The sequence below is a fragment of the Aristolochia californica genome, unplaced genomic scaffold (assembly GCF_029961685.1).
Source record: "Aristolochia californica isolate CCGP_79_NKW_82.1479 unplaced genomic scaffold, dmAriCali1.0.hap1 SCAF_11, whole genome shotgun sequence".
NCBI classification, from domain to species: Eukaryota; Viridiplantae; Streptophyta; class Magnoliopsida; order Piperales; family Aristolochiaceae; genus Aristolochia; species Aristolochia californica.
In genome coordinates this window covers 4,258,327-4,270,120 of record NW_027181782.1, presented here as the reverse complement: position 1 = coordinate 4,270,120, position 11,794 = coordinate 4,258,327, and the positions used below count along the sequence as shown (strand labels likewise).

At 36.8% G+C, this 11,794-nt stretch overlaps 1 protein-coding gene across 2 annotated transcripts; it reads left to right on the top strand.

The window, feature by feature from the left end:
* Window positions 1–8,360: 8,360 nt before the first annotated feature.
* LOC137944336 (glutamyl-tRNA reductase-binding protein, chloroplastic-like) lies at window positions 8,361–11,483 on the top strand. Of its 2 annotated transcripts, none has more exons than XM_068789994.1 (5): window positions 8,361–8,779; window positions 8,958–9,038; window positions 10,197–10,298; window positions 10,684–10,833; window positions 10,917–11,483. In XM_068789994.1, exons 1-5 carry the CDS (start codon window positions 8,399–8,401, stop codon window positions 11,154–11,156), a joined length of 954 nt encoding a protein of 317 aa, XP_068646095.1. In that variant the 5' UTR covers window positions 8,361–8,398; the 3' UTR covers window positions 11,157–11,483. The 2 variants fall into 2 exon arrangements, with proteins under 2 accessions (XP_068646095.1, XP_068646094.1); XM_068789993.1 differs by having other exon boundaries at window positions 10,194–10,298.
* Window positions 11,484–11,794: the final 311 nt, after the last annotated feature.

Sequence of the window (11,794 nt, the reverse complement as noted above, 5' to 3'; positions counted from 1 at the left end):
TCCTAAAATGCACTGGCGGTTGATAAATCTAGTCTCCGTGAAAGCCAGCATTACCTGAAGACGTAATCGAGCAAAGACGGTTGTGTCCGAGTTGTCGCTCATCCGATCATGATCAACAATCTCAGCCGTCTATCTCAGTCATCCAACGGCGCATCAAATAGTTTTTCGTATGGTAATAATTAATTTTTTTATTAATAATAACAGTCAAATTATTTGTTTTATTCTTGTACGTCGGTTCAAACTGACCCTAAAAGCTGAAAAGTGTGAATCGAAAAAGGGGCCCACGGCTGGACCGCTCGTGTTGAAAACGACAGGGGTGGGACCGTTGAGCGACTCAGCCATGTTGCCCACGAGTCGTCCCATGTGAAGTACCTTTTCAGGCCGGAGCGGATTCACACTAGGGTCACCTTTTCAGGCCACGGCGGATTCACACTAGGGCCCTGAAAAGGTTGTTCACATGGGACGACTCGTTGGACAACATGGCCGAATCTAGGGGTGGCATCGAGCTCAGCTGAACCCGAACCTGTTTATGTTCGAGTCGAGTTTGATTTAAATATTTCAAGCCGAGCCTCGTCTCGAGCCTAAAATTATTATAGAGCTCGAACCCAACTAGTTCGAGCCGAGCTTGAGCCTCAACATACATTTAAAACTTTTCAAAAAATATATATCAAATAAAATGTATATAAAATTATGCATACATTTTACTTAAAATTGGGTATGACCTCTACATAAAATTGGGCATAACTTATATATATATAATATGTGTATAAGATTGGACATAACCTCTACTTAAAATTGAACATAATATATATATATATAATACTTGTATAAAATTCGGCATGACTTCTACTTAAAATTGGGCATAATCAATATACATAATACCTGCATAAACACTCCATAAACACTTCATAAAATTGTCTATACATACCATAAACACTTCATGAAATTGTTTATACACTCCATAAAATAATCTAAACACTCCATACATTGCATAACATTATAAATAAACTTCATACAATAATCAAACACAACAAAATTAAATAAAATATTACTATCAATTTACAATCACCCAAATAAAAACTATAAATCCTTTAAATAAAATCCTATCACTATTACAGACTTACTAGAAAATTACAAGAAATATTTTAAATTTTTCTTAGGAAAGTTAAATGGACCTCTTATTGCCTTTTCTAAGGAAATAAATAAAAATTAATAATTAATCTAATATATTATTATACTTATCGATAAATTTTTAATCACATAAAATATCAAACACAAAATTGCTATGAAAATTGCCTCATGCTCAAAGTATTATATCATCAACTGTCAAATACTTATTCAAAATTTTTCTATATGGTTTTCTAACCCATCTTGGCAAAAAAATCTTACTTGGAAAATTATATGATTTTTTAAAAAGAATTTATAATTAAAAAAATATTTTGAAAAAATATGAGGTGGTCCCTATATTTCTATTAAAAATGTTTTTTCAACATTTACTGAAAAAACCACTAATAGTCTCTAGAAACGTATTTCTACTAAAATATCTTTTCAATTTATGTAAGAGCCATGAGGAAGGGACAAATAGTTTTTTTTTCTTGTTTATGATCTCACACGTAGGGGTGGTTTTGAATAAATTATATATAAAATTATGCATACATTTTAAAAAAATATAATGATAGGGGCGGTTCAGGATTGAATTTCAATAATGGATTAAAATGCACCAATATTAATATTTTTTACTCCAATTGTTGTCTAGCTTGTTTTGTAATTTTTGAATCTGGCCATAATTTATTATGGTGTCCTTAGTGCCCCTAGATAAAAATTTATATTCTAGGAAAAACTAAAAATATTTTTCCTATGATACATATTCCCAAAAAAACCTTTAAATAAAATCTTATTACTATTAGTGACTTATTAGAAAATTACAGGAAATATTTTAAAATTTTCTTAGGAAAGTTAAATGGACCTTTTATTGTCTCTTCTAGAGAAATAAATAAAAATTAATAATCAATCTAATATATTATTATACTTATCGATAAATTTTTAATTAAATAAAATATCAAACAAAAAATTGCAATGAAAATTGCTTCATGCTAAAAGTATTACAGTATCAACTGTTAAATACTTATTCAAAAATTTTCTATACAGTTTTCTACCCCATCTTGGTACGAAAAATCTTACTTAGAAAATTATATGATTTTTAATAAAAAATTTCAATTATAAAAATATTTGAAAAAACATTAGACACTAATAGTTGATAGAAAATTATTTCTATAAAATTTATTTTTAATTTTTTCCAGAGGAAAAAGTTTTTTTTATTTTTTTATTTTATGATCTCACACGAGATCATCTTCTCGCGAGGAAGGGGGAGATTATTTCTCCCCTGTTCTGGTTTTCCGCCGAGACGACGCGGAGGGAAGGGGGTTATGGCGCCGGGGAGGACCTATCGTCGGGGATGACGGCCACGACGAAGTCGACGGTGACGGAAGCAACGGTGACGGAAGCGGCGGCGACGGAAACAGAGGCGACAACGAGGAGAGGAAGAAATCGAACGGATGGCCACAGAGGCGGCCGACGAGCAACTGTGACGGCGGTATAGACGCTGGCGAACATATACGACGGCGGCGACAACAACCGATGGGAGGGATCGGCGGTGACGGGTGGGGGGGAGGAAAAAATTTTTCCCCCCCTCGCTCTCGCTCCCTCTCCCGCTCGCTCGCGATCCCGTTACCGAGTCATAACGATCCGACTCATTTCGAGTCGGCTCACGAGCCGACGAACCGAACCTAGCTTCGGTCGAGCTCGGCTCGTTAAGGTAAACGAGCCGATTTTGGTGCTCGAGCTCGATAAATGACGAATCGAACTGAGCTGATACCGAGCCGAACCGATCCGGCTCGCGAACCCGCTAGGTTCGAAGCCACCCCTACACTAGGGGTTGATGTCCTCAATTTGCTCGTCACCAGTCGCCGCTCCCTATCACCGGCGAAGACCTTACGCCCCTTCTGTGCCTATCTTTTCCCGTCGTTTCTCCTTCGTCACTGAAAATCGCCAAACGTCGAACCCCGGGCCCAACCTCCGTTGCTTCGTTCACCGGTGCCAACCCAGAACCCTTCTTCTTCCTTCACTATTCTCGTCGCCATCACTGCTGAGCCGTTCCCGTCGCTCGGTGCGGCACTGTGCAGGATTTTCCCTCAACCGTCTCTCCAACTCCTCAACCGGTATTCTCCGATCCTAAATTCATTAGTTTCTTTGTGATTTTAAGATCGAAATTAACGAAACAGTTGAGCAATAGAAATAATAAAAATAATAGAGCACCTAATCCCAAAAGGCAGGTATAAACCTTAAGAAGATGATTTAAGACAAAAACTGACCTCGTGTCTGGAGCTTCAGAAGCCATGAGCCTTGACCAAGAGATTGAGATGCGATAGGTGTCTAGCCTTGTAGAACTTCTTGGATGGGAGAAGTTCTCTAAGGTGAGATATTCTTTCCTTAGATATTAATATCATGTAATCCTTGTACTCGTGTAATCACTGTAATCTCTCTCAATTCTTCCATATATAGATTATTACAAGAACTTGATCATCATGACAAGATTATAATCAAAGATCTGGATGATGTTATCGTATATAGAAAATTCGTTGAAAGATTGTGTGTACACATTTTCTTAAACGGATTGGATACAGAATTCGAATAAATTCGAGGCAAAATTTTCAGTAAAGACCCGATATTGGATCTTAAAGAAGCCTTTGCTTACGTACGTCATGACTTTATTCACAGAACCACCTTAAATAGTGAAGTTGATCGTGTTGAATTATCTGCAATGGTGGCACGTCGAAACCTAAAACAACTCGACCAACTGGTCCTACCAGTGATCAAAATCGGGCATCAGGATCTCAGAATCATAGTTATGAGATTGGGAATACAAATAACCAAAGAGTATTTGTACTCACTATGGTGAGACTGGACATACAAAGTCACAATGCTATGAAATGATTGGGTATCCAAAATGGTGGAATCCTACCAAACTGCCTCGCAAACGGAACTCTAAACCAAATAATCATGCTTCTATTACAGTAGCAGAACCCTCCACCTCTCACACGACTGAGGATGCATCAGTTTTAATTGCTACATCTGGTAAGGTTCTTAATACTTCGGCTCCTAGTAGAAATAGTGAATAAATAATTTATTTTGGTGCTACTAATCATATGACCTTTGACAATCATCATGTTAAAATTATGAAACTATCTGAACAACATATCGTATCTGTAGCAAATGGTATTCCCTCTCGCATTATTGGAGAAGGTTCCATTACCCTCACTAAAAATTTGAGTCTTGATTATGTATTAGTTGTTCCAACCCTCAATCATAATTTATTATTAGTGGCTCAAATAACTCCCACTCTGCATTGTATTGTGATTTTTTTGCCTAAATTTTGTGTTTTTAAGGACATTCGAACTCAGAAGACAATTGGTTATGGTACTAGAAGGGGAAAACTCTATTACCTTGATATAAAGCCAAGGAGTTCTCATTAGTTAGCTCAAGCATTCTCTGTGACTAAATCTGCATATTCTAAAATTTGGTTGTGGTATAAACGGTTGGGTCACTCATCCTTTGGTTATTTAAAGAAATTATTTCCAAAACTCTTTGTTAGATTATCTGTTTCAGATTTTAAGTGTGATGTATGTGAATTGGCTAAAAGCCATCGTGTTCCATTTCAAACAAGCATGAATAGGAGTCCAACACCCTTTATGATTATCCACTCTAATGTATGGGGTCCAACAAATATAGTCTCTCTTAGTAATAAACGTTGGTTTGTTTCCTTTATTGATAATCACACTCGTATGACTTGGATTTGCTTAATGAAATAAAAAACTGAAGTTAGTTCGATGTTCAAACAATTTTACAAAATGATAGCCACTCAGTACCATTCTACAATACAAACTCTCCGCTGTGACAATAGTGGAAAATTTGTTAATAAAGGTTTGAAAGAATCACTAGATGATCATGGTATTACTCATCAAACTACTTGTGTGTACACCCCTCAACAAAATGGGGTTACAAAGCAAAAGAACCGCCACCTTCTTGAGGTTGTTCATGCTTCCTTGTTTGAAACTCATATGTCAGCTAGTTACTGGGGTGAAGCCATTACAACTGCAACTTATCTTATCAACCGAATATGCTTGAGTGCGTTACAATTTCAGACTCCCTTGAGTGTTTTTCATAAGTTCACTTGTTGTGTCTAATCTGCCACCTAGAGTTTTTGGGTGAGTGGCCTTTGTTCATCTTCATAAGTCATTGAAAAATAAATTGGAACCCCGAGCTCTCAAGTGTGTCTTTGTTGGTTATGCTCAAGATAAAAAAGGTTATCCCTGTTATTATCCTCTCTCTTGCAAATTGTATGTCACTCTTGATGTGGTATTTCACAAAGATAACATGTATTATTCTACTTTCGAGTCTTCAATTTAGTGTGAGAACAAGATTGAATTGCAGACCCTTAATCATCATTTGGATACCTTGGATACTACAAATGATAAGTATTCAGATTATAACGATGAACATCAAAATGATACAAATGAGCATGATTCGCAAAGACGAAACATTCAAGACCATATGGAAGTGATGCAACCAGAGCCTCAACCGACATCTTCCCCCCTTCATAATATACTAGAGGCTTTCTGAGTCCGAGTCCATGTTTGAGCCTCAAGTAAGTTCTGAAACTCAACTAAGAGTGTTAACTCATCAAACCACAAGAGGAGAAAACCTAGAGTTAATTATGAATCTCTTCTCACCTCTAAATCTCAGTATCCCATGCATAATTTTGTGTCTTATCATAGATTGTCAAATTATCTATTATATCTATTCCTAATAGTGTGAAGGAAGCCTTGAAAAATCCCAAGTGGAAAGAAGCTATGACTGAAGAAATGAAGTCCCTCCAAATGAATTCAACATGGGAAGTGGTGGACCTACGTATAGGAAAGACACCAGTTGGATGGAGGTGGGTATTTACCATTAAATATAAAACCGATGGCACCATTGAAAGGTTCAAAGCAAGACTTGTTACCAAAAGATATATACTCAAACCTACAAGATTGATTACATGGAGACATTCGCACCAGTGGCCAAAATCAATATTATTTGAATTCTACTATCTCTGGTTGTGAATCTCGACTGACCCTTATATCAGTTTGATGTTAAAAAAACATGTTTGCACGGAGATCTCCAAGAAGAAGTATATATGGAATTACCTCCTGGATGTATTATGCAAACCAAATGATGTAAACAAGTATGTAAACTGAGGAAATCCCTATATGGTTTGAAGCAGTCCCCGAGGGCATGGTTTGGAAGGTTCACCAATTTTATGAAGTTTATCAAAACAAGTAAAACAACTCAGATCATACTCTCTTCCTGAAATCTAACAAGGAAACAATCACAACTCATATTGTGTATGTTGATGATATGATAGTAATTGGGAATGATCCAGAAGAAAAGAAAGCATTGCAAAGTTATATTGCCAAAGAGATTGAAATGAAATATTTTGGCTACTTAAAATATTTTCTTGGTATTGAAGTGTCAAAATCGAAGGAAGAAATTTTTGTATCTCAATGGAAATATACTTTGTACTTGTTGAAGGAAATTGGTATGACAACATGTAGTCCAACCAGTACTCCCATGGAAGAAAATCTAAAACTGGGAACACATTCAGATCAAGTCCCTACTAACAAGGAACATTACCAGAGACTAGTCTGGAGGTTAATTTATCTTGCACATACCAAACCAGATTTAGCTTATATACTAAGTGTGATTAGTCAATTTATGCACTCTCCAAGTGAAGAACATATGAATGTCATCAACCGTATCATACACTACTTTAAATCATCTCCAAGGAAAGTAATTGTATTTAAAAAAGGAGGCGACTTGAAAATTGAAGGTTATACCGATGTCGAATGGGCTATGTCAATAGAGAATCGACGATCTACATCTAGACACTTTACATTTTTAGGTGGAAATTTGGTCACTTGGAGAAGGAAGAACAAGAGGCGGTGGCTAGATCATCAGCTGAATCTGAATACAGGGGAATGGCGAAGGCAATATATGAATTATTATAGATCAAGTATTTGATATAAGAACTATACATTGCGCAAATAAGTCCTATAAAATTATACTGTGATAGTAAAGCAACAAGTGATATTGTTTACAACCCAATCCAACATGATAGAACTAAACACGTTCAGGTTGATAGACACTTAATCAAGGAAAAGCCAGAAGCAAGAATCATTGAAGTCCCTCATGTTCAGTCTCAAATCAGCTTGCCGATGTGCTAACCAAGACAGTGTCTTACCGAGCTTTTAACAATTGTCTCGACAAGATGGGCATAAGTGATATCTATGCACCAACTTGAGGAGTGTTGAGATTTCTTTCCTTATACAGATAGATATTATTCGAACCATTGAAGTCCCTCATGTTCAGTCTCAAAACTCAAAATCAGCTTGCCGATGTGCTGACCAAGACAGTGTCTTACCGAGCTTTTAACAATTGTCTCGGTAAGTTAGGCATGAGTGATATCTATGCACCAACTTGAGGGGGAGTATTGAGATTTCTTTCCATAGATATTTTTTCCTTAGATATTAATATCATGTAATCCTTATAATCGTGTAATCACTGTAATCTCTCTCAATTCTTCCATGTATAGATTATTACAATCTGTAAATTAGCTATTTAAGCCAAACAATGTGAATAGCAATACAACAAAAATTGAAATCTTATTTTCAACTGATGATGCTTAAGGATAGTGAAGATTTATTCACCTTGCAGAGCAGGGGTTTCTTCGAATCACAAGTCGCACGACGGAGACATAGACAAAGGAGCAGGGTGTTTCTTCGAGTCGTAAGCCGCAAATCAGAAGGTGACTTTGGCTTGGAGAGTAAAGGAAACGAGAGGACGAGTGTATTTCTTCAGGTAAAGTCGCAGTGGAGGAGACAAGAGAGCGAGTTTTCTTTGGGTGAAGTTGCAACGGAGGAGACGAGCTGCGGAAGTGTTGAGACAAGAGAGGGCGATTGTTTTGTTTGGATGATGTCGTAACGGAGTTAACGGGTTCGATGGATAGTCCGTTAGCTTAACGGATTAAATCAATCTTTGACCCATTAAAAATCGGATCTCCATAGGTGCCTTAACGGATATCCGATTCTTAAAGAATCGGATATGGATTTTTGTTTAACGGGTCGGATTCCAACCCGTTGACATCTCTACTGTTTCAACTAACATCTACCTCTCCCTGCCTCTCTACCTGTTATCATCCAGTCTCGGAGGACCTATTGGCTTGATCCTCTCAATATCTCAGCATATTAAACGACCCCCGTCGTTTTCCTTTTCTTCCTTTAAAAAAACTCTCTTTCCCCTGATGATTTCTATCTCAAATCCCACATATTCTCTTTCAATTCCTTCAGTTTCTTTCAGCACCTCTTCTTTGTTTACACAGAGAGAGGTCGCCAATTTCAGCCACTCCAGGCGAAACCCATGTCTCAGATCTTCTCCAAACTGTTGCGTTTCTTTGGCTCAGCCAACAATGACAAAGCTGCAGACAAAACCATCCCCAGCCGAAGTTTCTAGAACTATCATGGAGCTCTCTTCCAAGGGGACACTTTGCACTTTGAACCAGGAAGGATGGCCTTTGGGCATTGGTGTTCCATTCGCTGTAGACCCCCAAGGACTACCAATTCTGTGTTTGAACGCAAAGAATCGGGATTTGTCTACCGATACAAGGTCTAGCTTTCATGTTCAGGTATGAACTTTATTTTATCTCCTTTGTGTTTTAGAATGCAGTAGGTGGTTTCCTCTGGTTGAATGTTGAGAGTTTTGGGTAATATATGGTTTGTGGGAATATATTTTAGTTTCGGCAGTTCTCATCTTAGTATAATCTGGAAGTGTCTAACATTTACCTTTCATTGCCTTTCTATTAGTTAGAACAGTCTGGGATCCGAAGACCACAGTGTATTCTGGTAGGCAGCCTTAACAAACCGGAAGACAGTTTGCTTCTGAAGGTATTGTCATCCATTGTTTTTTTAAACTTTCTGCCTATTTATTTATCTTCAACATCTTCTTTGGGTGTTGAATTTCTCATGACACAATATAGATGGCAAAAATTAAGAGCTTTATAGCTGTTAAATGTTTTTATTGAATTTATTTAAAAGAAAAAGTTATTTGTGTTGATTAACATCTTATGTTTGTAAGGTAGTTCTATCTATTTCAACATTATGTATGTTTCATTATCTATTTCTAAACCCATCATCATTAAAAAAAACCAATATACTACTACTTTTTCTGTATAGCAGATTGAGTCGCAGGAACTCCTGCTCTTGCATTCATGCCATTTGCTTGATCATGTTGGATTAAACTGATGACTTCTAATGTTTAGGCATGAAATGGCTACTTGACACTGGTTGATGTGGACCAAAATATGCTTGAGAGGAACAATAAAGAGTCTGTGAGACAAGGGCTGCTGCAGACATTTGAGATCAAATGTGAGGCACCATAAGATGTTAACTGCAACCAGTATTCTACTGTCATTTTTGTGAACCATCATTCACTGACTATAAGAGGAACTACCCTCTCTGCTTCCATCCACAATTTTAAGATCTTTGACTAAGATTATCGTTTAGTTGCTCTCTAAATTGTCATTTCAGTGTTTCGAATTAAAGGTTTATTAATGTTGTAGCTGTAATGGAGAAGAGGCTTTCACCTTCAATCTAAAAAAAAAAATGTTAGACAAATGTGGCTCAATTATGTCAGTAAGCCTTTATTGCATCAGATGGTGGCTTGCTTCCATGAATGGTGTGGGGAATGTTTTATACCGTTTTATAGCTTAAGTTGCTCTATAATTGATTACCTAACCATGGATATCTGATATTGGACCTCCTTGCTTGGAAATGTCCACGATGGTATCATCACATTTATAATTATTATGTCGTTAGGATATGTGGGCATTCTAATGCATGTATGAAACAGGTTAAAAAAAATTATTTACCAATTTAGCTTTTAAACTCGTATTTTTAAAATGGGCTTAAGTTGATCTTCTGCTTTGTGCTATTTTCATCCAGCTTCTACATTGCACAGCAGGAAGGGGAGATTCTCTTGTTAGTCACTTCTGTTATACCCAAAAGACTCTTGATTTTCTTACTTTGTTTGCTTTTTCTTAGAAGTTTCATGAACAATGGGTGAAGAGGTTTGGAGAAAAAGTGGATGAAGACCTTATATATGTAGTTTACTTAGAGAGGCTGCTACATTTGGAAGAATCAAAGGAGGTATGGATGAGTCAAACTGGTTGCTCTTCATGAGTTATTTACTATATATGGTTTCAGTTGCATTTGAAAGGACTTTCTTAGGGAATGTTCTACTTGAATATTTACATATTTGCATTAATGACTGGGCTGGGATGGAACAAAGAAAATAGTGATAGTGGAATAGGTTCCTGTGAAAATAGATGGTGAAATTCCATTGCATGCAAGAAATGTATTCCCACCTTCGCTAACAATTGTGCACTTATTTAATTCACATCACATATGCTCCTTGTCTTCATCAACTTTTGTGATTGTTGAGGAGCCAAAGAGAATCTTATATGCATATGACTGCTCCACAACCTTATTTGTTTCATCTTTGTTCTCTTCTCAATTATTATGTTTGATTCAGGATGGCATATGGGTGACATCATTGGAATACATGAAGGCCTACCCGGATCCACTTCGCAACTATGCCGAAAAGATAGTGAATGAGATGAATGCCAATCACATGGAAGATGTTCATCGCTTTTGCAGTATTTATGTGGACTTGGGATTTGAGGTTTATACTAGTCATTTAATAGTTTGTAGTGATTATAATTGAAGCTGCTTGGGTGCAAAATGAACATTGCTATGGCATTACAGGTGGCAGAGGCTAAGATGATATGGGTTGATAGGTTAGGGTTTGATGTCCGCCTCCACTCTACTCAAAATAATGTATACGAGGTACGAATCCCCTTTGACAGAGAAGTGGCCGATGAGAAGGGCGTAAAATCTTCCCTCAACTGTATGTCTCAACTGGCATGGGAAGTGGAGAAGAATTACATTGCGCTGGACTTTGAAAAGGTGACACACTTGAAACAAATTTGCTTTGCTGGAAACTAGGCACTAATGACTGCAAATGTAGTTTGAGTACTCTTGTAGAGTTGATCCATTTGTTGGAGGCATCTTTTTTATTTACTAGTTAGTTTCTGTAATTCGATCAATATATTTATTATTTCCGAGGGTTTAGGAAGTGAGCTGCTTGCCTTTTCTATGCATGTATGTGTCACAAACTTTGTACAAATTTAGGGAATTAGAAGGGAGGTATTGTGCTGAAAATTTCAGGTTATGACATCTCAGAGTATTGTTTACATCTGAGGGCACATTCCAGCACAATTTATTCATTGGAATTTCTGCTCTTTTCATCAAATGAGAGAACTGAAAAATAGTTCTTTTAAGGTTCCTTAGGTGTCTTTAAAGAGGTATATAAGAATGTACCCATGCAGAGGCAAAACATTTCCAGCCACAATGAATGCTATACTTAAAAGAGTGTCAAAATGGCCAGGAAAGGACAATGCTAATAAGGACTACATACCCAAAATTTGGTTGTACACACTTACTACTCTTTTGTGAGAGTAGTTTATTTTCTAATGTCTTGAAGCTGGAGTTGTTTTGACAGTAATCTTTTGCTTTTTTTGTTGATGTTGTCAAGTAATATTTAGAATGAATATAAAAACTCCATGAGCTAATTTCTCCATCAA

Coding starts and splice junctions, on each gene's coding strand:
- LOC137944336 (XM_068789993.1), top strand. CDS start 8,399: ATGATTTCTATCTCAAATCCCACATATTCTCTTTCAATTCCTTCAGTT. Junction 8,780..8,957: donor GGTCTAGCTTTCATGTTCAG/GTATGAACTTTA, acceptor CCTTTCTATTAG/TTAGAACAGTCTGGGATCCG. Junction 10,299..10,683: donor ATTTGGAAGAATCAAAGGAG/GTATGGATGAGT, acceptor TGTTTGATTCAG/GATGGCATATGGGTGACATC.